Below are 27,610 nucleotides of genomic sequence, written 5' to 3'. Positions count from 1 at the left end.
GGTGGGGTTGGGTTGGTGTGAGCATGTGCCTTGGTAGGTGTGTGCAGGCCCAAAGACAGTGCGAAGGAGTCGGTTTTCCCTTTCCACTGTGTGGGTCTTTGGGACCAGACTTAGGTTGTCAGGTCAGGCAACAACAAGGGCTTCTGCCCACTGAACTGTGATGCTGGCCCTATGGCCACATTTTAAAGATAGTTTGAACTGGGCGGTGGTGGTGCATGCCTTTAATCCCAGCACTCAGGAGACAGAGGCAGGTGGATCTCTGGGATCTCTGTGAGTTCGAGGCCAGCCTGGTCTATCTATAAGTGCTGGTTCCAGGACAGGCTCCTAAGCTACAGAGAACCCCTGACTCAAAAAATAAATAAATGAATAAATAAGTAAGAAAATAAATAAATAAGTAAGTAAGTAAGTAAGTAAATAAATAAATAAGAATGTGCTCAGGAGATACACCCAGGAAGTCTTGTTGTTCTTGCCATAAAATTATTTTAAAAAGATGGTTTATTTACCTTTTCTGCAATTCCCATTACTAAATTGAGGGGTATTTGTATATAAACTTGAAAAGTTTGGTGATGAGAGCTGGGGAGATGGCTCAGTAAATACAGTGGCTGGTGTTATACAGCACCTGAGTTCAATTTCTAGCATCTATATTACATGAGATCTGTACCTTCTTCCAGCCTCCAATGGGACCTGACATGCACACGGTGCACTTACAGTCATGTAAGCAGAACACCCATAAGCATAAAATAAGTCAAAAAATTAAAAGTTTTGATCTTTTTCTTATGCTAGATAGGCACATGAATATTTACTTGACTGTAATTCACATCTGGCATATATATATATGTAAATACATTGTGAGTGTTTGTGTTCGTGTGTGTGTGTGTGTGTGTGTGTGTGTGTGTAATTTGGATGTGTTTCACTGGACCGATGGCTTTCTCCAGCTGTTGGCCATTTTGTTTCTACTGACCCTCTCTGTTCTGGAACTCCTGAGATAACTAACGTGTCTCCGAGTAGGAGAAATTCTTTCTCACTGTGGGCTGTCATCTCCAAGGAACTTTTGAACAAATATTTTAAAGAAACATTGCAGTAGTTAGCGATATGGCATATTGTAGTTCTCTGTTCTTGACACGAACAGGTATATATCTCTGAACTAGTCTGGTGATCGAACTGTGTTAGGTTTCTTCCCTCCTAGAGGAAACGCATTGAGTTCCCAATAGTTACGTGAAAAGAAACGTGCTCTTTCTAACATAGGAGCCCATTGATCACTGGTTCATGTTAAATCCTAAATTTAAAGTGAAACGCCTTGACAACCTGGGTTCAGGATTAACAGCTTTGCTGGCAGTGAGACGAGGGTGTTGTAATTCAGAGAGTGGAAGGCATTAGATTATAGTTATAACCAGTAGGAAAGTACTTGCAGAACCTTTAGTCATTAATTTTAATAGACATTCCACCAGAATCATTCAAATGTTACAATATTTTTATTATAACAGAGAGGCCAGGGAGCTTTGGGGGGCATTATCAGTGGATTCTGAGAATATTTTAGGTGTTGTCTTGAGGCCCTAAAGACCTTGTGAAAAGAGGAGAGCAACTAACAGCACAGAAAATAGACTGCCGGACATGCTCGCCTTTTCCCCGGTCCTGAATTCCCAACTGCTGATTTTCCCCAAGCAGAAGTCACCTAGTAGAATATTACAAGCATAGTTAAATGCAGTTTAACTACTTGCTGGGTATGGTCAAGTTAGGGTCCCTCACAAGTTTGTATGTTTTCTGTTACTACCATTCTTCCTCACAACTAAATACTGATATTTTCTAATCTTTTTATTGTCACAGAAGAACAATGCAAACCTGAAATCCTTAAAGCCTGACAAACCCGATTCAGAGGTAAGCTCTTTGGTTGTATAACAAGACTGTAAGACTACATCAATAGGACAGACCTATGACTGAATGTGTTTGCAGGAGCAAGCCAAGATAGCAAAGCTGGGGCTGAAACTCGCTTTGCTCACCTCCGATGCTGACTGTGAGCTTGAGAAGTGGGAGGATCAAGAGAACGAGATCGTTCGACATGGCCGGAACATGTCCAGGGTGGCCTATTCTTTGTATTTATTTACTAGGTAATGCAGTGACATTTTGATTTGTCTATTTACATCTTTGTGTATTCAGGTACTTTTGAGACAGGGTCTCACACTACAGCCTGGGCTGGCCTGTAACTTGCCATAATCTTCCTGTCTCAGGCTCCTGAGTCCTGGGACCATAGGCATGAACCACGAATAACTAAATCTTTTAAAATGTGAGCATAGATTGGGGAGTGTGAGGGACAACTCCATGGAGGGACAGAGGCTAGCTGCAGCTCTGCGGGCTGGGACAACAGAACTCCTGTAGAGCACGAGTGTATAATGCCCACTCACTTAGGCACGTCTCCATAATAGAATGCTCTCCCTGTGGTCAGAGCACGGGCTGTACTTTACTGCAGTGTCTGCGTGTTTCCTCCACCATCTCCTCCATTGCCCTTAGGCCCCGCACTTTACCCCCCTCATTTAGGTACCCCTTGCAAGCCCACTTGCTAGCCTTCAGCCTGGAGGAAGGAGATTTATAGTTTTCCTGGGCATGCTTCTAGCCCTTCCTCAGGTTATGGCTTGAAATCATTGTAATCATTTATACAATGTATTAATGATTATTTCTACATAACAATTCCTATTTCTTAATAAACATTGAAGGTATTCTAGTAATTTTCAATGCTTTATCAAAATTGTCAGTTCTTTATAACTTTGGATACGATTTTGTGTCATGGCTCCATTTGGCTCTCGGCATTCAGCAGAGACCAGGAAGGACTTCCTGCACGCATGGCTGTTAGTGCAGATGTTGCTGCAGGAGGGTGCATCCTCTGATTTGTGCTGAGACCACCACCCTCTTATGCATTCTGCTGCAATCTGCCTTTCCTTTTTTCAGAGTTCTTCATTCTTGGTAGCTTTTTTTGTTTGTTTGTTTTTGTTTTTGTTTTTCAAGATAGGGTTTCTCTGTGGCTTTGGAGCCTGTCCTGGAACTAGCTCTGTAGACCAGGCTGGTCTTGAACTCACAGAGATCCGCCTGCCTCTGCCTCCCGAGTGCTGGGATTAAAGGTGTGCGCCACCATCGCCCAGCTCTCTCGGTAGCTTTTAAACTCCTAAATAAAACTGGCCAACACAATTGTATAATGATTCTTTTTTTGCATTTAGAACTGGGATTTTATATATGCCTCATTGAAGGTGCAGCGAGTTCTGGCCAGGGCTGAAATCTGAATTGAGGTCTGACTGACCTTGGGTCTGCTCTTTTTTTTTTTTTAATTTATTTATTTATTAAGGATTTCTGCCTCGTCCCCGCAACCGCTTCCCATTTCCCTCCCCCTCCCCCGATCAAGTCCCACTCCCTCATCTGCTCGAAGAGCAATCAGGGTTCCCTGACCTGTGGGAAGCCCAAGGACTGCCCACCTCTATCCAGGTCTCGTAAGGTGAGCATCCAAACTGCCTAGGCTCCCACAAAGCCAGTACGTGCAGTAGGATCAAAAACCCACTGCAATTGTTCTTGAATTCTCAGTATTCCTCATTGTCCGCTATGTTCAGCTAGTCCGGATTTATCCCATGCTTTTTCAGACCTAGGCCAGCTGGCCTTGGTGAGTTCCCATTGCATTAGGAATGCATTTTGGTTGAGACACGTTATCAGAATTCATATATTTATTCATGAAAGCAAAATGAAAAGGACAAAGTGCACTAATAAACTGGCCAGTTCTGGTTTTCTTAGCATTATGAAATTAACATATATAATTTTAATTTAGAAAGTCATAATTATTTTAAGAAAAACATCACAATCTTATCAGTGTGTTCACGTTATCCTTGAAAAATTTGAGTTCTGCTAATATACAGAATGCTCTAAAACATAAGTGTTACATAAGCCAACATCCAGGTAATGTTATCCTCTTAATAACTCCTTCTATTGTAGAGGAGAGGGGCCACTGAAGACATCGCAGGACCTAGTGCACCTCCTAGAGGTATGTTTTATTTTCACAAGTACCCAGAGTGATTAGGTGTAGGATAAAACGAGGAAGGTGAGGGGGTAGCTGGGAAGACTTCTCTAAGACAGCCTTTGGGTAGGGGTGTTATCAAAGGGGCGGTTGGAAGAGTGTGTGGGGTGAGAACAGTCAGAGGCAGAACAGGTACAATGGCCGTGACACTAGGTGCACTGAAGACTCGGGAGACCATGCAGATGAAGGGCTGAGGCACAGTGCAGGGGTGGCCAAGGCATCTCTGTAGAGCTGTGATGTTCTTTTCTTTCAAGTGTGATGCTAGTGAACCCGCTCAGAGTTGAGAAGCTGTGGCAGGATAGAATGTCTAAAAGATGTTGGCTGAGGTGGGGAGCACCAAGGGAGAACATCAGGTCTAGAGAGTGGAAGTCAAGCATCAGTCTGAGTGCCAAGGCTGATGTTAGGATTGACAGAGGTTTGGAAGCACCAAGAGGCTGTAAGGTGCTTTTACAACCGTGATGTTCAGACAGACAGACAGACAGACACAGAAGAGAAGCTGTGAGAGCTGAGAATGTGGAACGATGAGGGATGTGGAGAAGTGAATCATTGGGTGCCAGCAAAGAAGCCTGCTGATTCCCCTTTCAGGGCTCGGGGAAAATGCAAAGGACTGTTCGTTCCCCTTGAGGTGACGTTAGCCAGCAACCGCCAGGTATCAAGCTTGTGACTAGGAGGTCAAAGTTCACTCTCTCTGTCCACATTCTTTATCTAGCTTACTATCAGGACTCCTTTTCTTCCTAAATCATTCGGATATGTGCCTTATTACTGTCGGTTGCCAGGTTCATTCATTTTCATTCCTCACGGCTGTGGTAGTATTTTAAAAAATTTATTATTATTGTTTGTGTGTATTTCATGGGCATGCACATGCAAGTGTGTGAATGCCACTGTGCAGGTGTCCTCAGAGGCCAGAAGAGGGTGTCAGATTCCCTGGAGCTGAAATTACAGGTGGTTGTGGGTTGCTCGGTGCTAGGAACTGAATTTGGGTCTTCTTGCCAGTGAGCCATCTCTGCAGCCCCTGCGGTGGGGTTTTACAGTCAGTATCTTATGTGTTTTGATTTTAATGTGTCCTGACTGTTCCTTGAACTTATCTGGCCTGGATTTCACTCCTCTTCATAGTTTTGTTCACTTAATTGTAAAATGCAAGGTGAACAGACAAAAATCTGAAAATTACCATAAAATGTTAACGCCTAGATTGCCTCTCAGATAGCTATGTGGGATGTGTCTGGTTTTAACCTGACCTCATTCCCCAGGACTCCTGACTCTTATACTTGAGGATTCAAAAAGTAATGTATTATTTTTGACAATTTTTTTTCTTTTTTTTTTTCGAGACAGGGTTTCTCTGTAGGTATTTTTGACAATTTTATACATGAATTTACATTTTGATCTTATTCTTCCCCTGCCCCTCCCTCAGGAACTCCTTTCCTTCTCCTTAGGCCACGTCCTCCCTACTCTCATGTCTCTCCTCTCTTTTAATGACCCATTGTTTAATTGGGGTTGTTGGCACGTGTACAGGAAAGAGGTTATTTTACTGAATCATGGGCAAGTTACCAGTGGTTACATCCTGAAGAAAAATGACTCCACTCCCTAACTGGAGATCTCAAGAAATGAGCCAGGGATCCCTTCAGAAAGGAATAGATAATTTGTGTGGTGTGGGTTGCAGGTCGGTGTGGCTTTGCAGAATAACTGGATGTCTTTAGGTACAAAGGAGGCTCTATGGGGATTTTGTCTTTGGTCTGGGAAAATTTCTGATTCCAGCTAAACCCTTGTGTTACCTGGGGTACAATGAAAAACGTTATAAGTTCTGGGGCTGATTCTTAATGTCTGGGTTAGTTTTCAACTCTGTGAAATAATTGAGAATATTTGTTTACCAACCATCCAGAAGACACTGATCCAAAACAGTGCTGTTTTCCCTCTCTCCCAGGTTTTTGCTGCAGAGGGATTAAAGCTTACATCAAATGTACAGACATTTTCAAAACAGGTAATACATGTCTACCTGTCCAGGGCTAGTGGTTTCACACACCCACACGGGAAGCATATTACTAACACATAAAGGTACATAGCTATAGGCTAGGCGCAAATCCAGCGGACATTTTGTTCTGTTATGGTGTTTCTGTTACTCTGTTGTATTGTGTACATTTTTGTGGGGATGGATCTGACCCAGTGGAAGACCTTGTCTAGTATGCACAAAGTCCTGGGTTCTGTCTGTAGGATCACTAAAGAGAAAGCATACCAAATATTCATGGTTTGTGGAAACTATACATTACTATCAAGCAAGCACTGTTTCATGATTTTTGTTAATGACATTCTATGAGATTTGAGTTATTTCTTGTTTTTATATTTAAAAAGAAACAAACACTAAGGGAGAAAAAGAGATATGGGCTGAGGTGGTGTAACACTCAGGAGACCAATACAGGTGGGTCTCTATGCATTTAAAGCCAGCCTGTTATACACAGTGAGTACCAGGTCAGCCAGGGCTATGTGTGATATACTATCTAAAAGGGAAAAAAAAATAAAAGCATAAATGATGGAGTTTTGTTGGGGTTGCAATAACTCCTTAAATTATGTTTCAGCTAAAAGATGATGACAAACTCATGCTTCTACTGGAAATCAACAAGCTCATTCCTCTATGCCACCAGCTGCAGACAATGACGAAGACATCTCTGCAGAACAGAGTGATCCTGAAGGTAAGGCGAGGGCGGGGACTTGGGGAAACACTGGAGCGTAGTTCACATGTCTCTCCGTCAGGTTAGCTCCAGCCTCTGTGCTAAAGGGCACAGAAAGTCTGTTTCCTGCTGTCTGAGAGCAGCTGCTGTGACGGGGCATCACAAGGTAGATTTCAGGCTGCAGACGAACGAGTTCCTAGTACTGCTCCCAGCTGCCTTCACTGTCTTCATCTCTGCCTAAATGCCTTGGAGTGAGGCGCCTGCCATTTACCGGAGGAGTCTGGGGGAGTATAAAGAATTGCCAAGAAGGGGATGCTCTCTCAGTGTATGGCATGTTTTGAGAAGCTCATGCATAGCCTGAAGTAGAGCCGTGGCTCTTCCACCATCTTTCCTGGGTTCCATGAAACAGGCGTGAGCCCAGGCAGTCAGTGCCACCCATGTTCTGGAGCCGCATGTCACCTCTGGTACCCTAATCTATATCTTTCAAGATCTCTTAGATTTCCATGACAGAGAAACTTCACCACTGTAAAACCAAATAGATGATAGCATTTTTGCAATGCTTTGCCGCCATAGGTTGACAAGTGTATTACAAAGATAAGATCCATGATGGCTCTTGTGGTCCAGCTCCTGTCGCTCTGCTATAAGCTGCTGAAGAAGGTGAGATGGTTTTTCTGTATTCAACTTCTACTAACTTAGTGCACGAGCCACTTTGCAGACTGCAGAGCAGAGCAGAGCAGAAGCTAATTGTCTTAACTCTTCCCTCCAGGTGGAAAATACCAGGTGGGTCTCAGCGGCAAATAAAGATACCATGGATGGTAAAACTTGAGCAGCCTGTAGTTCGTCTCTGGAAAGTCATGCAGCACAGCCGACCTTTTTACAAAGCAAATGATCCTTTGTCTTTTCGGAAATTCCTCAGTTTTTAAAGAGAATGCAGAAACCTTTCTTTTTTTCTGATCTCCGATTAGAAAGCTTACCAACAGTCATTGCTGTGGGAGGACTAAGAGTCTAATGGCAGTGCCAGTTTAAAGTAGACATTGTGTTCAGGATGTTCCTCAGCACACACCAAATATCCCAGCGCTCTTAATGCCAGCGGAATCCCAAAGATGCAAGCGTGAATGTACATCCCCTTTGGCAGCCTTAACTGCTCTACGTAAGCTGATTATCTGCAACACTAATTTCAGCAGAAAATATACAGTGGCCTGGTTGAATGCAGGCCTGTGGACTCTCCTTCCATTCTTGTTGAAGCAGGGTAAGGGTCCCTCAAGTGCCCGGTCACATCCCTGCTTAGCACTGTTGCTTCTAACAAGCATCTCACTGGGTAAGGTCATTATTACAACTGTCCTATTCCTGCTTCGAAAGGAAAACAACAGAAGTCACTCCAAAGAATCCTGGAGCAACTCCAGAAGAGGAATGGCTTTTTATTCTAGTTGCGGTATGCATAGCTGACCACAGAGTCCTGGATAGTGGATGGAATTCCAAGTATTTCTTACTGGTTTAAAAATAGTTTTGAACTATCTTCAGTATTGATGGAATGACAGGTGCAGAAGACATCAAAACCAAGAGGCTGTTTAAATTCCAGAAACCTAAGCACTGTGTTTTTATTAAAGTGGCATTAGAATGTTCATTTTTAGTGTTTTTAACTCTAGAGTTTAGACCTTTTCTTGGGCGGGGGAACTGACTCCGCTGGTAGCCTGTCTGCCTTATAAGCTGCGAGTAAAGCAGGGTAAGACTGCGCAGGTCACTCAGCTCATCTGCTGCATTTCCGAGTATCAGAACAAGAGCCGCGGGAAGGAGCATGCGCATTCTGCATGTGCTGAACACAACTCTCATCTCTTTCGCTATCACCACAGGTATTAACAGTGTTTTCCCCAAAGCACTGGAATAATCTTGCACCCGACTGTTATGGGAAATGATTGAATGGAGCCATCTCCTATGAAATAGTCAGGATTGTTACCAACTCACACGAGTGGAAATTCTGTGACTTCTTTTTCAACTGAGAAGCTGGATGCTAACTTCACTGGATTCTCAGTGTTAACATCTTAGTAATAAAGCAGAGCCCTCAATAAGACCGTTAAGGATCATCAGGTATGTGGTAACAATGTGATGGTCAACAAAATAGGGATTATTCATTAGTATTAAACATGATAAGGTACACTTCAATAAAAATTATGTTCAATAACTGAATTTGTACCAACTGGTTTAATTTTGATCCATTAACCAAATTGGGGCAGGGGCATACTGATGAGTAATCAAATTAAAAGTGCCCTGGCAACCTGTACTATTTTATGTGTCTGTATTTTAAAGTACTTCTAGCATGGTCTTTAGCCTGTGAAACAAAACGTTCTTTTAACTTGCAATAAAACTACTGAAGAAAGGTACAACTTGTTAAACAGATATGGACTCTTGCGGCATGAGTCTTGAGATTCCCTCTGCCATTTAAAGTGAGGATCTGCTGCTGTGTGCTTAATTTTCACCCCATTGCAATCTCTGTAGACATCAACTCATAGCATTTGTCAAGTCTGATGGTGCAATTAAGGGATAGTCATGCTGACACTCGGGTTATAAGAAGTTTGTCTTATAAACTAAAAACCTTTTTAGAAAGTTTCCCTTACACATATTTATAAAATATACCTTTACACACTGAAAATAAAATTCAAGATGCCTGGGCAGGGGAGGTTGAAGAAATAGGGTAACGTGATGTCAACGGCACAAAAGGACAGAACTTACAAATCAAGTGTTCATGTAGAAAACTATTTTATTTAAAATCCCAATCCCCTCCCAGTTACAGGGAGATTCTTTCTTCTCAATAAACTCTGCTTGCTTGCACTTAAAATTATTTTATTAAAAACGGGGCAATGACAGACACGTAATATGTTGCAGCTCTTAACAACAAAACTTCACGATTTAAGGTCTTTTTAAATTTAGTGTAAAAGTCTAATCTAAAACCAGAACTTCATAGCTTTTTTTTTTTTCCTAACTTACATAATGTAAAAACCTTGTTCTGTTCTAAGAACAGAACAGACTGGAAAACCTTGATTGCTACAAATTAGCTGTCAGTAAAATGTGCACGATGAGTCACTACCCCATGCATTGGCAGCAGCCAGCTTAACAATCAGCACACTTCTTCCGTCTGCTAGAAGAGTCCTTGTACATTTGCAGAGCTTTCCATGCAGAGAAGGCAGACTCCACACTCCTGTCTCCCCAGCAACTAGAGGGCAACACCACAGCAGAAGGGGCAAGGCTGGGCCTTTTCCATTGCACAAGCAGATTTGGGAAAGGTAGACAATTAATTTTGTTTTTCCAAAGTATTAAATTGTTAAAAAAAAAAAAAATAAGGCAAGAGGCTGGAGAGATGGCTTAGAGGTCAAAAGCACTGGGTGTTCTTCCAGAGGACCTGGGTTCACTTCCCAACTCCTACATGGGGTGGCTCACAACCACCTGGAACTGGCACCTACAGGTGTTGCGTGAATGTAACATACATGTATACAAGGGGAAACACATAAAAAAGAAACACATTTCTTATAGACATGAAAAACTGTTGAAAATATTTCTCAAGAGCTTGTTTTTCAATCAGGAAAATATTCCTTATTTGACATTTGTCAGAGAAACAAGTGTAAAAGAGTAATGCTGGAGAAATGGCTCAGTCGGGGAAATGCTTGCCTCCTGTTGGAGGTTGACAGAGAAAAGTCCCCCATGGTTCATGTATTCGAAACACTTGGTCCCTAGCTGGTGGCACTTTTGAATGTTGACTTTTGACTTGCCAGATGAAGCCTGTCACTGGGGGCAGATTTGAGTGTCTAGCCTCGATCCACTTCCCCTTCACTGTGTGCCTCCAGGGAGTGGTGGTCTGATCTCAGCCTGCACTAGCTGCCATGGCACCTAGCCCCCTGGAACTACAAGCCCAACAAAACCCTCTTAAGTTGTTTTGGTCACATGGTGTTTTAACACAGCAACAGATAGGTAACTAATATAGACGTTGGTACTCAGAACTGAGGTTGCTGTGGAAACAATGTGACAGTTTCTTGGAAGAATTTGGAAGACTGAACTTTGGTTCCAGAAAAGTGGTTGAAGGCTGAGAGCACTGTGAAACAGGACTTCCTGTTTGGAACCTAGGAAACTAGTGCTGCAGATAATGTAGACAGGAGAGGCCTGGCTTCTATGCTTCAGAGAAAAACAATGTCTCCATTAGCAAATTGGCTTGAGGCCATTTATGTGACCCTTCTACAAAGAATCTGGCTACTTTCTACCCAAGTCCTGAGAACAGACAAGAAGCTGAACTACAAAGTAATGGACTACTTTTTCTGGCTTTAGATATTTCTAGATAGTGTAACTCTGGCCAAGGAAAACCAGCATGTCTGGCAGAAATACAAAATGTACAGCTTGGAGAAAAAGCACAAGGAAGTCATGTTCTGGAAAAGGCTGTCATTACTAGAGATTAGTGTTATCAAGAAGTCTGTTCTAGGGCTGGAGAGATGGTCCAATGGTTAAGAGCATGGGCTGCTCTGCCAAAGGTCCTGAGTTCAATTCCTGACAACCACATGGTGGCTTTCAACCATCTATAATGGGATATGATGCCCTCTTAGGCACACATCCAGAGAGCACTCATACCTAAAAAAAAAATACATTAAAGAAAAGGTCGGCTTTAAACTGGAACAATAGGACAGTTGGCCAAGGCAAGACTTCACCCAGATAAACCTCCAATTTTTTCCTAGAAAGCAAGAAGAGCTGCTGTGGACAAAGGGAATGAAAGCTGGCCGTCTAGTTTTGAGGTATTTTCCACATGGTACTAGTTTTGGAGGCATGAAAGAATGTAAGGTATCTGGAGTCTTCCTCCCTTCTTGGCTTCAGCAAGCCAAGCAACATGTGGTAGAGATGGAGTTTCTGCAAGAGGGCCATGAAGAGGCCACTGTCTGATGCTGTGGTGGGGAAACCAAGCTCCGAGCCATACGCCAAGGAGGTTGCACACAGCAGAATCACATCTGTGTTGCAGGCAGCAATGCTGGAGGGGCAGCCAACCAAAGCCTTTGAAACTAAACACTTAGTGGACACGGAGCTGCAGGATTTGGTGTGTATCACGCTGGTTTTGGTCATGCTTTGGTTCAGTATTTCCTCACTATGCCCACCAGTCCTTTTTGGAATGGGAATGGATATTCTGTGCCCTTGTATGGTGGAAGCATGTAACTGGTTTTTTGATTTACAGGGGACGTGAGAGATTGCACTGAGTCCTAGAAGGGACTTTGAACTTCCGAATTGTAATGACTATGGGAACTTTTGATATTAGATTAGCTGCATTTTGTATGATATGACTATGGGCCTATAAAAATCATGGGAACAATGTTGTAGGTTAATAAGAAAAAAAATAACACCCATGGACATGTATTTGAACAGTTGGTCTTCAGTTGGTAGAACTTTAGGACAGGAAACCTAGCTGGGGGAATTACATCACCAGGGACAGTTAATAACCTCACCCTGCTTCCAGTTCACTCTCTGCTTGTTCTTGCTACTGTGCCTCCTCACTAGGATGGACATCAAGTCCTCTGGAACTACAAGCCCAAATACTCTTGTGACTTTGCTTTTGGTTACAGTATTTTATCACAGCAACTGAAAAGTAATGTATCATGAACACATGAAGACCTGAGTTTGGGTTTTCTGGCCCATATAAAACTTGGCCATGGTGTGTGCACCTTCCAAGACAGAAAGCAGAGGTGATGGGTGTCTCCCTGGAAGTACATGAGCTATCTGGCAAAGTTCCAAGTCAAAGAGAGACTGTCTAACAAAAGGTAAAAAAGTATCCAAAGTTGTTTTCTGACATGCATATGCAAGCGAAAGCCCACAATTGTACTTGCCCCTACACAAAGCAAGTACCTGAGCCAGGCAGATGTAGAGCTGGACTACAAACAGGGACCAAGGCTTGGGATAGTCAGACAAAGGAGGGGAGTTAGGTAAGAGCAGGATTGGGCTGCTCCCGCAGCCGGGTGTGAGGAATGCTTCTCATGCACTGGCTCTCTCCAGGGCACTGATGGTTGGGTCCAGGGAGGGTGAGCATCCTATGCTGTCTCTCCACCTCTAGGCTCACAGCGTGGCGGTGGCATTATTCCGCTTTCTCACGACCTCTGCGTACTGCTGCTGTGTCAGTAGCCCTTCTGTTATGCTCTTACTTTCTTCAAATTTCGGTAACACAACTGCAATGTAGCCTTCCGTGGATGGCTGGGGACAGAGCATTTAGCTTGGTCAAATGACTGCTAACCGGCACGCAGACAGGCTATGCTTCCCCACCCTCCCCTACCTTTTCTTGGAGAAGAGACGGCTTATGAAGAATATTTTCATTCACCTCCATCAGCCGACCTCTAACACAGCTAGATATGGTATATTCTTCTCCATCAGAACAGTATATCTTACACAGAGGTGCGAGTTCTGTTAGAAACTGTGCCCCCTGGGTAACGAGATGAAAAAAGCCAATTAATGTGTATTTCCATTTCCTTTAATATACCCCTCACTATTAAAACAGTATTCTAGGCTTGGAACTGATGTTTTACAGGAAAATGATTTAAGAGCATAAAACCACTCATATACTTGAACAAACTACTATGTGCTAGGGACCATCAACATAACAACCTACTATGTGCTAGGGACCATCTTAGTTACAGGCTAAGAATGGATTTTTTTCAGTTGCAAACGAGAAATCTATATATGGCTAGGCATAAAGATTTTAGGTTACAGGATAATTCACTGCAACTAATAGTATAAAATTCAATATAACATATGGCAGCAATATCCTACAGTTTCATTAAGATCCCTGTCTTCTGTGGAGTGTGGTGGTTATACACCTTTGATCTCTCTGCACAGAAGACAGAGCTAGGTGAATCTCTGAGTTAGAGGTCAGCCTGGTTTGTACATCAAATTCCAGGTTAGGCACAGTTAAAGAGTGACCTGTCTCAAAACAAAAACCAAAAACTAAAAAGTATCTAAATGATCCCTATCTTTTATGTTAGAAATTAATAGGTAAAGGAGCTTCTTTACAGGTCAACCACTACTCTTTGGAAGGCAGCTATGCTCATCACTATACCACCAATGCAGATTACTACGACTTTTTGAAGAAGGAGTGTTTTTCTTTTTTCTTTTTGGTTTTTCGAGACAGGGTTTCTCTGTGTAACTTTGATGCCTGCCCTGCAACTAGCTCTGGTAGACCACGCTGGCCTCGAACTCATAGAGATCCTCCTGCCTCTGCCTCCCGAGTGCTGGGATTAAAAGTGTGCGCCACCACCACTTGGCTAGGAGTGCTTTTCTAACTAAAAAACAACACTAGTGGGCTGGGAGATAGCTCAGAAGTTAAGACTATTTATTTACTACCCTTGAACAGGACCCAGGTTTAATTCTCAGGCTGGGAGATAGCTCAGAAGTTAAGACTATTTATTTACTACCCTTGAACAGGACCCAGGTTTAATTCTCAGGCTGGGAGATAGCTCAGAAGTTAAGACTATTTATTTACTACCCTTGAACAGGACCCAGGTTTAATTCTCAGCACCCACATGGTAGCTCACAATTACCTGTAACTTTGGTTCTAGGGGATCTGACAAGCTCACCTTACTTCTGCAGGTTCCTGCACACATATGGCACACATACATACATACATACATACACATAAATAAAAATAAGAACAATATGTTTAAATAAACTCCACAAAACTAACTGAAGCACATGCCTTTTAACTATTAGTGCCATATTTTAATCCACTACCTGATAGCACGTATGGTCACTGTTTCAGATTCTCTGGGAGGTGGGTATATCGGGGTTGTTGGTCACTGTTTCAGATTCTCTGGGAGGTGGGTATATCGGGGTTGTTGGTCACGGTTTCAGATTCTCGGGGAGGTGGGTATATCTGGGTTGTTGGTCACTGTTTCAGATTCTCTGGGAGGTGGGTATATCGGGGTTGTTGGTCACGGTTTCAGATTCTCTGGGAGGTGGGTATATCGGGGTTGTTGGTCACTGTTTCAGATTCTCTGGGAGGTGGGTATATCTGGGTTGTTGGTCACGGTTTCAGATTCTCGGGGAGGTGGGTATATCGGGGTTGTTGGTCACGGTTTCAGATACTCTGGGAGATGGGTATATTGGGGTTGTCTTATCTATGAGCAGGTGAATGAGTGTTTCATGCACTGCCCTCTTTTTACTAACTTTTCCTATAGTGAACACAGGCCACTAGAGTCAAGATTCTGTTTTATTTTTGAGAGTTTTGTTATGTAGCCTTATCTAGATGGTACTTTCTATATGGCCTCATACTTCCAACTGTGCTACCTCAGCTACCCAAGAGCTGGGATACCAGGTAAAGGCCTATCTTCCATCTCCTCTCTTTGGGGATAAGAATGTGGACACAGAATCTATTATGATAGACATTATACCTCCAGAACACCTTCTTCTTTTTTTTTCAGGGGTGGGTGTTGTTTATACCGAAAATACACTGAACTGCCAGAAAAAGTCTGGCTCCATTATAGCACAAATATAGGGGGGAAAATCACAGAATAATAGGAACATACCCGCTTAAATTTCCCAGACACTTTGTTCTGCAGTCTGCTACAGTTGGTACTGATCTGATAGGAGATACTTTTAATGGTTTTGCCACTTTGAAGAACGGGATGAGAGCCTGCCAGTGTGATGACACATATTCTACAAGGAGAAAAGAAGTCAATCCTTCATTGCTGCATGGCTGGAGACACCCTGCTGTAACAGTATCTACTGAGAGACGACTGCCCAACCAGCCTTCATGCAGTCCAATCATCACCTCTTTCGGCTGTGACTGGAGGCTAAATGTAGCAGGGGGGGAGTATAATAATGGAAGAGGAGAAAACGGAATTTTCTTCCCAGAAAAGGAACAGTATCTTGAGTCTTTAGCTAACCCTGAAGTAGCAGAGAAGCAAGGCATGACTGTGTTCACAGGCCTCCACAGTGTGTCATTCCATAGGTCTGGCTCTTCAGTGGTTGGCACAGTAAATGACTTGCACCTGCCACTATACTCTTAAAATACCATCTCAACACTGGAGAAGACTGTTGACAGAGGTTTCTGTCCCACCCAGTCCCGCAGCTGTTCTGTCCCAAAGGAACACAAAGAGGTCTACATTAATCATAAACTTGTTGGCCTATTAGCTTAGGCTTCTTAACTTTTATACCCTACATTAACCCATAATTTTTGTCTGTGTTAGCCACGTGGCTTGGTACCGTTTATCACCAAGACATTCCCATTTTGCTTCCTCTGCATCTGGATGACAACTGCAAACTGAACCTTTCCTTTTTCCAGAATTCTCCTTTTCTGGTCACCCCACCTATACTTCCTGCCTGGCTAATTGGACAATCAGCATTTTATTAAAACAATACAAGACCATTGTCCCATTTGCTATCCCCCCTTTTTTCAAAACGAGAACTCTGAATCTAATCTCCTTTGTTCAGCATTTTTTCTAGACCATTATTCATAACAATTTGTAACCAACACTCTAAAAACAAATATCCATAATCCATATTTGGGAATGTGGGCATAGTTTTCCAGGCTACTTCCTGCTGATTGGGGGGGGGGGGGTTCTGATAATCTTATGGGGACCTAAAGAAGATTTAGAATTATGATCAAGTCCTGACTGGAGTATTCTTTGAGGCTTATCATCTGAGCCAGCAGTCTTGAGACCGTTCTGGATGTAGAACTCAGAGGAAACTGCAACAAATGTGCTCTGAAATGCTGGATCATCTGGACCACCCACGCCTATTGGATTCTTCAGGGGGGTCTTCCTTGATCAAACCTCATTTTTTTAAACCCATAATGAATCCATAGCCTCTCACTTCCTGTGGAAACAAAAACAAAACCTCTTCTCCAAAGTAACATATCTTTTGACTTAAATTTTGAAGCATTTTAAAAATATGTTGTATTAATCCAGAAGCATTTGTAATCAAATGTCTTTTAGCAGCTGTTGCTCCTTCTTCAGCCGTATAGAATATCCAGACTTTGTGTATGTTTTGTCTTTATGTGGCTTTATTTTAAACTCTATTTCTTTTATTTTTATTTTTAATTTTTTGAGACTAGGTTTCTCTGTGTATCTCTGGCTATTCTGGCACTCGGTAGACAAGGTTGTCCTTGAACTCACAGAGATCCACCTGCCTCTGTCTCCCAAGTGTTGGGATTAAAGGTGTGTGCCACCACATCCAACTACTCTCTCTCTCTCTCTCTCTTTTAGTTTAAGGACTTTATCCTTTTTATTTCCCCCCATAAGCCGACATAAATTTTTAAACTCTCTGTAAACCATTTAGAGTTTTATTTTTTTTTATCTGAATCTATTTTTACTGTCTATCTCTTTTTCTGATCACATGAGTCTTTAATGTCCTAAGTGATATGGCTAGGATTAAAGCTGTGGCTTTGACGGCTGGATTCACCCCATTCCTTAGCTTTCTGAGAGGCTAGCCTCATGGGGGAGGTACTGAGCAGAGCCATGTTTATTGCCAGAACTCTATGGAGTTTCAAGATCCTTGCCACCATCAAAAAGCATGCAGTCAGCTATTCACCAACACCATTTAAGTGTTTCGTGATGGGGCCTTTTAAAAGAGCTGCAAGGTTTTTGTAGCTAAAGCCGAGTCAGAAAATCTCTCTTAAATGAGACATGCTTGCCTCTAGCAAACAGAGCGCACCAGAGACAATGCTGCTACCAAGAAGTCATGCTTAACCCTGTCCTTTTGTGTCTGGAATTCCTTCCCAAGCCTTCTCAGCTTTTAAGTGGATTTGGCTGTCCACCTTGGCGCTATTCGTTGCCCGAATTTCCTGAATGCTCATATCCAGCCCAAGACTACATTAGGCTAACTACCAGAAGTGTTGGTAACTGAAGAATTCTTGGTTTGCTTACCGGTTGGAGTGCTGTAGTATACAGTGGTCCTCACAGGGTTTTCCTTTAACATCTAGAGGAATAAATGAGTTGCTGGTTCTTTAACTGGTATTTACTATTACCATGTGATTGCCCTCTTTGGTTCATGGAGATAGTTCACTGTGAAGCTGGGCCTAATGCCGATGACAGAGGGAAGTAAATACAGCTATGGAGTGTTTAAGGGGCCTAATCCAGACAGAATCATTTATGCATTGTTCAGGCAGGAAAGGTTATTAACTCCTCCATCTTGTCCCTTTAAAATGAGTATACCTATTATTTCTATTAGAGAAACATAATAAGTACCACATTGCTTACACTGTGGTGTTGTTGAGCTGTCATTTTTTTAAAATGATTTATTTACTTTTATTTTACGTGCATTGGTGTTTTTCTTGCACGTATGTCTATGTGAGGCTTTCAGAATCCCCTGGAACTGGAGTTACAGGCAGTTGGAAGCTACCAGGTGGGTGTTGGGAATTGAACTCAGGTCCTCTGGAAGAACAGGCAGTGCTCTTAACGGCTGAGCCATTCCTCCAGTACCAAGGGTTGTCTTTAAGTTATGCAAAAACCACATTTTGGGAAAATTCAGTCGTGAGGAGGGTTGCTTATGCTAATTTTGGCCCAGTCTATCTGTTCGTGTGTGCATCCACCATTTTCCTGGAATAAAAAGGCTAAAACAGAGATTGGAGAATTCCCAAACGTGGCATCGATATTTTCTGGGCGCACGGAACAGGACCCTGGAGAGCCTACTTTGAAACGCCAAGTGGACAATAAGAGCGGTTTCTTAACACTAGATACTGCTTCCTGAATTTCTCTTAAGGCTCTCTTCAGCGTTAAGGTTTCCTCCCGCCTATCTAGGATTGAGCCCCACAGACACACAAACACTAGGCAGCCCAATGCAGGGTTCCTTCGTTTACGTCACCGTGCCCCCCCCCCCCCCCCCCCGCCCCACATTGCCCTGCGCTTCCGACATTGGATGCGCCTACATTAGTTCTCCAACAATACAACCCTGTGTCCCTGGTATTAGGAAGCTCAGGTTAGCGCACAGGAGCCTTACACCGGGGAGCAGGAGTCCCCGCGGCATCCCGCCTGGTAGCGCAGAGCTCACTATCATTCCACACTTACCCGCTTTATACCAGCGAGTAAAGTATCGATCCACAAGGGAGGGCGCCGCGGGTTCGGCAGCCATGGCTACCTCTGGCCCTGCCAACCCTCCCTCTCCGCTCTCGAGCTCTTCCATTCTGCGGGTCCAGGCCAGAGGGAGATTACGTCCCGCGTGGTAGCGTCGTGCGCATGCGCGCACCTCGTCAGTCTCCTTTCTCTCCCCTTCCCCCCACCCCCACCAGTCTCTGGCACTCGGGGGACAACGCCCGACTCTGGCATTAATACAACCGGGGGCCGTGGGGCTGTAGGACAGCAGACAATAATCGTGCACAACCCGACTAGCCTCCCGCTAGCGACGGAAGAGAGGCCCGATCGATCGGCAACGCCTACGCGGTGACGTCACGCCGCCCACGCGCCTCGCTAGTGACGCCGCGCTTGCGCCTGCGCCTGACTTGCGCAAGCTGACGGGTTTCGCCCATCAGTGGTGCGAGTCTCCGTCGCTCGTGTGCAGTGGCGGATTCCTCCCAAACCCAGTGCATCGTGAGAGCTCGGGGCCGCAGACCGAGGCGACTGCCTAGTCTTGCGAGGGCGTCTCAGGTGAGCGTTTGCGGGCGATCCCGCCCGAGCCGCTGCGCGCGGCCAGGCCCAGCAAATCCAGGACGATCCTAGTGCAGGGGCGAGCCACGCATGTCTGCCCGTGCAGAGGCCTGGACCGCCTCTCTCGAGTGTTGGGTGCTTTCTGCACGCTTGTTCCCCGAGGCCATCATGAAGCGCTGCGGGGCACAGCTGCCGGGGCTGTGGATCCCCTCCCCCAGTTGCATGGATTCCTTGCCGCGTGTAGATAAAACCTCTATCAGGAATTTGTTAGACCATCATGGAGGCTTCAGCGCCTTGCTGCGGGTCCCATTTTCTGTGGCGTATTGTATCCCGGGTTTCCTTAGCTGGCGTGCCTAAGCCGTGATTTCTGTGGCGTGATTGCGTAGTCTTTTGTCTTGGGGGCCTAACATTTGGCAAATTTTGATGGACGTCGCATAACGGATCGTTGATACTGCGTAAAGGATGCGTTTGTATAATGAGAACCGTGATGACAACCAGTGAATATCTCAATGTGAAAGAGTGAAAAAGAGGCAATTTTAGCTTGTGGAAACAGACAGGTGACAATAAGTCTCAGGCTAGGATGAGCTGTCATTTGGTAAAAGAGTAGCAGATCCTTTGTTTTTCAGGTTGCATTTCATGTGCTTGTAATGGCCACCTTATGATAACATTAGGAGATACTGAGTTTCATGTTCAGTTTGGATTTGTTTGTTCAGTTACAGCTAGGTATATAGGTTTCTCCAATTTTCCTTTTAGTTAGGTATCTGGTATGCATCCTGTTCTGAATGATTAGCCTGCAGGTGGGTAGAAGAAGAGCAAGGGGAGAAAATGGAACGCGGTCAGACTACTCGGACATGATTGGGGTTATATGATAGGACCCTCAGCACATACGTGGATGGGGAAAAGTTAAATTCATGGAATCAGGGGAGTTGGAGATAGAGGTGCCAGAGGAAGGATATTAACAGCTTATGATCCTGGAAGATACTCTTTTCCTTTCTTTGAAAGCATTTGGGAAAGTACAGGGCTGTGTTCCTTTGAAAATTAAAGAAGTGAGGATTATGGGGATGAGAATTCAGAGAAGTCAGTCTGGATGCTAAAAGGATTGGGGGCATTAGGGAGATTAATGGGCTTTCTTTGCATTTCATGCCCACGGAGGCCAGAAGAGGGCATGGGATCTCCTGGAACTGGAGCTATTGATGGTTGTTAACTGCTGTGTAGGTGCTGGGAATTGAATTCAAGTCCTCTAGAAGAGCGGCTAGTACTACTCATTGACTGTAGACAGAGACTGCTCTTTTGTTCGTGGATGCCCAGACCTGAAATAATCACACAGAAACTATATTAATTACAACATTGGTTGGCCAATAGCTTATGCATATTTCTAACTAACTCTTGCATCTTAAATTAATCCGTTTCTATTAACCTGTGTATTGCCACTAGGCTCATGGTTTACCAGTAAGGTTCTGATTGGCATTTGGTGTCTTTCTCCTTCAGCAGCTACATGCCGTCTCCGTGACTCCACCTACTCTCTCTATCTCTTCCAGCCTGACTATATTCTGCCCTGCTATAGGCTGAAGCAGCTTCTTTATTAACCAATGGTAATAGAACATATTTATAGCACACAGAGAGGAATCCCACATCATCTCCCCTTTTCTGTCTAAATAAAAAGGAAGGTTTTAACTTTTAACATAGTAAAATTATATATAGCAAAACAGGTATCAAGCAAGAATTGCAGTTATAATATTTGTATCTATCTTTTATCATAACTAAGTAAAACTATAATTATAACTATTCTTCAACTCCATCAAAGACCCCAGAAGGATATAATATTACCTAAGTAACAGAAAGTGCATTGAAAGCAACTTACAAAGTTCTAGAATTGACAGAGACATCGCGTTGCCTGAACCCACAGTTCTTTTGTATTGTTGGGGTATCCATCATCAGCCTACTGGCCCATAGTATCTGGCAGACTTTTCCATGAAGAAGGAAATTTCAAAGACAGGTCTGCCTATATTGGCAGTTTGTCAGTCACTTTCCTCTGTGTCCTGAAAATGTATGGCAGACTCTTTCATAAAGCAGAAACCCCAAAGGACCATCTTACCTTCTTTAGGCAACTTCAGCAGTAATCTTTCTACAGGTCCTGCATATCCAGTTTATATAGCGTAACATCAAACAGTCCAGGAAAGAGCAGTTTCTTGCCCAAATAGCTAACCAACTCCATAAGGAGCCTCTTCAATGCCCATCATCCTCTTGAAGTAGATTGGTGCTACCAGGAGCAGATGTGTCTCATTGTCATGAAAAGTCCTAAGTTTTTAAACATTTTAAATGCCATATTCTGCTGGTCGTTGAAAGGTTTGAAGAATAACTATCCATCGGAAATATATCTCTGTACGTCTAGAAACCTAACTAACGTGACTTCAAAATTGACTATTATAGATGACTATTAGCCTGTATTTCTTAATTATGCATTACATTTTTAAATGAGCTGCAAAAATATAATACCTTAATCAAGAGCAGAAAAATACATATAACAAAATTGACCTTAAATTTGTCTCAATAGGGCTGGAGAGATGGCTCAGCGGTTAAGAGCATTGCCTGCTCTTCCAAACGTGGTGGCTCACAACCATCTGTAATGAGGTCTGGTGTCCTCTTCTGGCCTACAGGCATAAATGCAGACAGAATAGTGTATACATAACAAATAAACAAATAAATAAATAGACCAAGATCTATACCAATGCAAAGTTTTCATCTCTATAACATATTTCCCTTTAAATGTAAGCAAACATTTATAAATAGTCATTTAGGGTATTTGGGCATTGTTCTTTAGACTGCTTCCTGCTGATTTGAGGTGTTGTTACTCAGGTCTTTTAAGGGGTATCCTATGTGGTAGGTCCATCTCAGCCAGCAGTCCTGAAGCTGTCATGGATGTTGGACCTTCTGGGCCATTGTTTCAGGGGGTCTTGTTTGATCAAACCATATTAGCTGGTAGGGAATCCCCAGCTTTTTATCCTCTGTGGAAACAAAAGCAGAACCTCTTTTCCAAAACATTTCCTTAGGCCCAAATTTTGAAGTCAAGATTCCTTTATGTTGGTTTAACTTAGCAGCCCCCAGAATCAGATCTCTCTCTGTACTTAGCTCATTCACAGTAAAAAAAAAAAAGTCAAAGATAACACAATAATATACATAATCCAGACTCTCTGTGTACTCCACCATTATGTGGCTTACTTTTATTACTCTATTACTTTTTCTTTTTTTAAAGATTTATTTATTATTATTTATACAATTTTCTGTCTGTATGCTTGCTGGCCACAAGAGGGCACCAAATCTCATTACAGATGGTTGTAAGCCACCATGTGGTTGCTGGGAATTGAACTCAGGACCTCTGGAAGAACAGTCAGTGCTCTTAACCTCTGAGCCATCTGTCTAGCCCCTCTATTACTTTTTCTACAAGTTTAATATTTATTATTTTTACTCCTTTAGTCGATGACTGTTTGTACTCTTTTATATTATAACTGTCTATGCTCTTTCTCCTCTCTCTCAAGACTATCTACATTTATCCAACACTGCGACTCATTTAGGAGGATTTTCCATCTGAATTTGTCTTTATTGCATGCATATCTGTAATTATTTTTTGACCAAGAACGTTTTTTTCTTTTAAATGCTAAGTGGGTGTGGCTAGGACCAACTCCATGGCCCTGCCTGTTGGCTTCACCCAGTCCAACATGATGGAGGCATGTTCACTGTCTCAGAGAGCCATACACATGGCCCCTTACTCAAGTGTCACTGTGGGTCTACTTCTCCATTAAGCAGTTGTAACACACTACTCACAGACCCCATTTAAGTGCTCAGTCTCTTGAAAGAATCAGAGCTGTTTGTGCAACTAGCACAAACCAGGAAGCCCGCTCCTAAAGAAGCCGCACAGAAGACCTCTCTTAAAGGAGCCATGATGCCCCTGTTCACACCAGCAAAGAGAGCCATCCAGGGGGGAAAAATGTGGGTACCAAGAAGCTGCGCTAAACTCTTGTTTTTTTGTGTCTAGAGTTTTTTTCCAAGCTCTCTCAGGTTTTCTGTGGATGTAGCTGCCCCACGTTGGTGTGCTATTTTGTAACCAGAGACTGCTCATTCGTTACAGGCTGCCCAGACCCGAAATAGTCACAGAAACTATATTAATAACAACACTGGGGAGCTGGAGAGATGGCTCAGAGGTTAAGAGCACTAGCTGCTCTTCCGGAGGTCCTGAGTTCAATTCCCAGCCACCACATGGTGGCTCACAACCATCTGTAATATCTGGCACTGTATCCTGGAAATATATAATAAATAAATAATTTAAAAAAAAACAAAAAAAAACCCCAAAAAACAACAACACTGCTTAGCCAATAGCTTCTGCCTATTTCTAGCTAACTCTTACATCTTAAATTAACCCATTTCTATTAATCTGTTTACTGCCATGAGACGTGTGGTGTACTGGTAAGGTTCTGACTGGCAACTGGCATCTTTTTCCTTTGGCAGCTACATGGCGTCTCCTTGACTCTGCCTGCTTTCTCGATATATCTTTTCCAGCCTGGCTATATTCTGCCCTGCTATAGGTCAGAGCAGCTTCTTTATTAACCAATAGTAATAGAACATATTCATAGCATACAGAGGGGAATACCACATCAATTAACCTTTGAGCCTTCTTTACAGACCTGAACTCAGTGATTTTTAAAAACTCAAATTGTGCCGGGTGATGGTGGTGCACGCCTTTAATCCCAGCACTCAGGAAGCAGAGACAGGTGGATCTCTGTGAGTTTGAGGCCAGCCTGGTCTACAGAGTGAGTTCCAGGACAGTCTCCAAAGCTACAGAAAAACCCTGTCTCAAGAAATCGAAAAAAGAATAAAGAAAAAAAAGTTCAAATTGTTTTGCTGTGTTTATCTGTTCGAGTCCAGTCAGAAAAATAGAGACCATAGAGTATTATGAAGGATTTATTCAGCAGGATTTATTATGAAGAATTAATTAAATAACTATTGGAGGAAGAAAAAGTGAAGGGAACGCTGAAGTAATTTAGAAGGCATGCTGAGGGAAGCCTTCAGCATGTTGGCATCATCAGGACCTAACTCTTGGGAGAATGTCCCTGTAATACTAGTATTCAAACTCAGGAACTCCAGATGAGACCTGGGGCTGGATTTCTGTGTCTGGACATACAGCATACTTGATTATTGCTCCTGCCTCAGGGACGGCAGTGATGAGGCTGGCTCTGCCTGTACCAGAGACAGGGACCCAGGGTCTCTATAAACGTAAACGATAATTGGTAGGATGGTAGTCACAGTTACTGACAGGTAATGGGGAGAAGTGAGTCATTCATTTGCTATAGAATTCATATCATGGATTCTTTGGACACAGGGCAGCATAGATTTTGATGAATAGAATCCAGGTTCATGGAGAGGGATATGGAATGTGGTGATTTGATCATGGCAACGGTAATAGTCTATACTGTGGTTATCATTTGATTATGTCTCCAGATTTGACATATAATTTACTATCCACTTTAGCCGTGTGTAAAACTGGTCCCTCTAGGATGAGAGTGTGATTGTGTATGTGCTGGTACATTCGCGTGAACAGTAAGTACCCTGTTACGCTAATAACCACACCTCTATTCCATGGATCATGCTTGAGATGAGTATGGCCATTTATCACTTTAAGGTCACTCTTGTAGGCATTCATGTTTCATCAAGGGATATTTGTTTTTCCTCAGAAATTGCTTCATCATGAGAAATCTGAAGTTGTTCCGGACTCTGGAATTTAGGGACATTCCAGCACGAGGGAAACCTCAGTGTTTCTGTCTCCGAACTGAACGGGGGACAGTGCTCATCGGCTCCGAATGTGGGCTGATTGAAGTGGATCCTGAGCAAAGAGAAGTAAGTCACTGATAAAGATACCAGCTCCTGGCTTGGCCCTGTGCTTGTTTTCTTCTCGCCGCTAGTCCCCCTCTTATCCAAAGCAATTCGCGGATTCCTGCGTAGTTGTCCTCTTTGCTTTTTGTAGATGGCTTACTAGAAAGAACTTAAATAGTAGCCAACTTTGAACTCTGCTGATCTTGTAAGACAAGCTGGCAAAGCTTTGACCTTATAGTTTATGTGGGTCACCTCACATTTTACCCTGCCTACTGTGAATTTGCATTATAATAGTGATCAATTAGGAATGCACATGAATATTGTCCATGGGCCTTTTACATTTTTATTTATTTTGTGGTGCTGGGATTTGGAACCCCATACCCCAGACTTGCAGTTTTTAAGCATGTTTAGGCTTCTAACCCAGATGGACTAAAATCCCAGTTCTTAGTGCTTGAACTGACTGGATATTTCTGAAAATTGTAAGCTGATTTCAATGTTTCCTTGATTATTTGTTGCTACTCATGTGTTTTATTTAGGTGAATTGTTGTCTTTGCCCACATTGTAGAAATCTTAGGAAACTGTATTTAGGGGGTTGGGCATGTAGCCCAATGGTAGAGGCCCTGGATTTGATCTCTCCATTGACAAAAAAAAAAAAAAAAAAAGTGCATAAAGAGTATAGTCATGACCTGGAGAGATGTCTTGTCTCAGAGGTTAAGAGCACTGGCTGCTTTTCCAAAGGACCTGGGTTCAATTCCCAGCACCCATGTAGCAGTTCACAACATAAATCTAGTTCCAGGGGATCTCACACTGTCATACAGATACACATACAGGCAAAGTCCAAAGTACATTAAATAAATAAATAAATAAATAAGTATTTTTAAAAGGGGCATAGTAATTAGCTTTATTTTTTATTGGATATTTTTAAAGAGACTACTTTTTTAGCATTTGTTTTGCAGAAAAAGGTTAAATTAGCTATTGTTAAACAATAGAGTTGTATCATTTTTGAAATGAAAGTTTGGGTTTTAATCTAGGGAGAAACATTTTATTTCTGGAAATCAGATGGCTCTTGAATGTAAACACTAATCTGCTTACGTGTATGTTTTTGTGAAAGGTGAAGACTGAAATTTCTTTGGTGGCAGAACGCTTTCTTCCAGAGGATGGGAGTGGCTGCATTGTGGGCATTCAGGGCTTGCCGGATCAGGAGTCCGTGTGTGTGGCCACTGCCTCTGGGGATGTCATCCTCTGCAACCTCAGCACGCGCCAGGTGGGTTAAGGGCCAGTGAGGAGGAAGTGTCAGGTAGCCTAGCTGAGCTCTTACTCGCTTTGTGTTGGGTCTTCTAATTTATAGCCATGGTATTGAAACACTTGGAAATTTAATGGCCTTACCTTAATTTAGTTAAGTCTACTGCCCATATTTATCAAATAGGACAATTGGGATGTTACATTTCAAATTAGAACTTAAAAGTTGAATAAAAACTTTCGTGGTGTTCTACCTCTTACCTGAATTTCTCAATTGAAGAAGTCTTTAATTGATTTATGTTTTCTGTTACGAATTCTGATTGGTAATTTAGAGGCCTTTAATACAAGCACTACAGTCACACTATTGCATGCATAATATGTATGTATTACTATACTAATTATCTTGTACAGTAGTGCACTGGAAACATAGTGTGGGACTTGAGGGGAGTTAGACTGCAACCTATTATCTTTTCACTCTAGAATAAGTCTCGTTTTATGGATTTCCTTCCCTTTTTTTTTACTTCATTCTATTTTGTCCCCCCCCCCCTTTTTTTTTTTCTTTGTGACAGGGTCTTCCTGACTGGCTTCAAACTCTCAGAGTTCCTGTGCCTCTTAAGTGCTGGCTTGCCTTTCTTATCTTTTTTTTTCTAATTTTTTAAAATTTATATGTATGAGTGTTTTCCTTCCATGTGTCTGTGCACCACATGCATGTCTGGTGCCTGTGGAGGCCAGAGGAGGCTTCAGATCCCTTGGAACTGGAGTTACAGATGATTGTGAGTTGCTCTGTGGGTGCTGGGAATTGAAGCTGGGTCCTCTGGTAAAGCAGCCAGTACTCTTAACCTCTGAACTGTCTTTCAACCCCTTTTCTTTAAAAAAAAAAAAAAATAATAATAATTTATTTTTGTGTGTATAAGGTGAGTGCGTGAGAGGCCATGCCATGGTAGGTGTGGAGGTGAGGGCAAGCTGTGGGAGTCAGTCCTTTCCTTGTACCGTGGGCTCTGGGGCTTGAACTCAGGTTGGCAGCCTTGTGCAGAAAGCACTTTTACCCACCGAGCTTCTTTCCTTACCTTCTTAGTAGTATAATTTCCTGATTTTTTTAAAATACTTCTTTGAAGTGTAGGGCATGGTGTCTCATGCCTACAGTCCCAATACTTAGAAAGCTGAGGCTGGTGGATTACCATTATTTCAACAGGAACAATCACAAAAAGATT

The 27,610-nt window shown here is 42.9% G+C and overlaps 3 protein-coding genes across 4 annotated transcripts in view; 2 read left to right on the top strand and 1 right to left on the bottom strand.

Annotated features, from left to right (window-relative positions):
• Positions 1-9,083, top strand: part of Ctnnal1 (catenin alpha like 1) — a 49,194-nt gene extending 40,111 nt beyond the window's left edge. The window contains exons 13-20 of one of the 2 annotated variants that reach the window (XM_041657519.1): positions 1,825-1,875; positions 1,951-2,105; positions 3,967-4,015; positions 5,967-6,023; positions 6,616-6,729; positions 7,282-7,365; positions 7,475-7,488; positions 8,559-9,083. In XM_041657519.1, coding sequence (XP_041513453.1) covers positions 1,825-1,875; positions 1,951-2,105; positions 3,967-4,015; positions 5,967-6,023; positions 6,616-6,729; positions 7,282-7,365; positions 7,475-7,488; positions 8,559-8,565 — 531 coding nt within the window. In that variant the 3' untranslated portion in view covers positions 8,566-9,083. Of the gene's footprint in view, positions 1-1,824; positions 1,876-1,950; positions 2,106-3,966; positions 4,016-5,966; positions 6,024-6,615; positions 6,730-7,281; positions 7,366-7,474 lie in introns of both variants that reach the window. The other variant, XM_041657517.1, reaches the window with a different exon arrangement.
• A 362-nt stretch (positions 9,084-9,445) lies between these two features.
• Positions 9,446-18,978, bottom strand: Abitram (actin binding transcription modulator). Its single transcript, XM_041657520.1, has 5 exons — positions 18,720-18,978; positions 17,580-17,631; positions 15,240-15,369; positions 12,995-13,141; positions 9,446-12,915 (listed from the first exon to the last, which is right to left on the bottom strand). The coding sequence occupies exons 1-5, from the start codon at positions 18,832-18,834 to the stop codon at positions 12,781-12,783; spliced, it is 579 nt and encodes a 192-aa protein (XP_041513454.1). The 5' UTR covers positions 18,835-18,978; the 3' UTR covers positions 9,446-12,780.
• A 183-nt stretch (positions 18,979-19,161) lies between these two features.
• The window catches only part of Elp1 (elongator acetyltransferase complex subunit 1), a 55,397-nt gene continuing 46,948 nt past the window's right edge, over positions 19,162-27,610 (top strand). Inside the window, exons 1-3 of the mRNA XM_041657516.1 lie at positions 19,162-19,295; positions 25,022-25,184; positions 26,272-26,424. Of these exons, the coding sequence (XP_041513450.1) occupies positions 25,035-25,184; positions 26,272-26,424 (303 nt within the window). The 5' untranslated portion in view covers positions 19,162-19,295; positions 25,022-25,034. The remainder of the gene's footprint in view (positions 19,296-25,021; positions 25,185-26,271; positions 26,425-27,610) is intronic.

The sequence above is a fragment of the Microtus oregoni genome, unplaced genomic scaffold (genome assembly GCF_018167655.1).
Source record: "Microtus oregoni isolate MIOR12 unplaced genomic scaffold, Mior012 000008F_ref0000371, whole genome shotgun sequence".
Lineage (NCBI taxonomy): Eukaryota > Metazoa > Chordata > Mammalia > Rodentia > Cricetidae > Microtus > Microtus oregoni.
The sequence above is the reverse complement of the archived record's forward strand: the minus strand, read 5'-3'. Positions and strand labels throughout refer to the sequence as shown.

Excerpts from the sequence above, each read along its gene's own strand:
- Abitram (XM_041657520.1), bottom strand. The coding sequence starts at position 18,834 with ATGGAAGAGCTCGAGAGCGGAGAGGGAGGGTTGGCAGGGCCAGAGGTA. Across the intron at positions 15,370-17,579 it reads ATACTACAGCACTCCAACCG|AATATGTGTCATCACACTGG; the intron begins GTAAGCAAACCA and ends TTCTCCTTGTAG. Across the intron at positions 13,142-15,239 it reads TGTCTGGGAAATTTAAGCGG|GGGGCACAGTTTCTAACAGA; the intron begins GTATGTTCCTAT and ends CTCGTTACCCAG.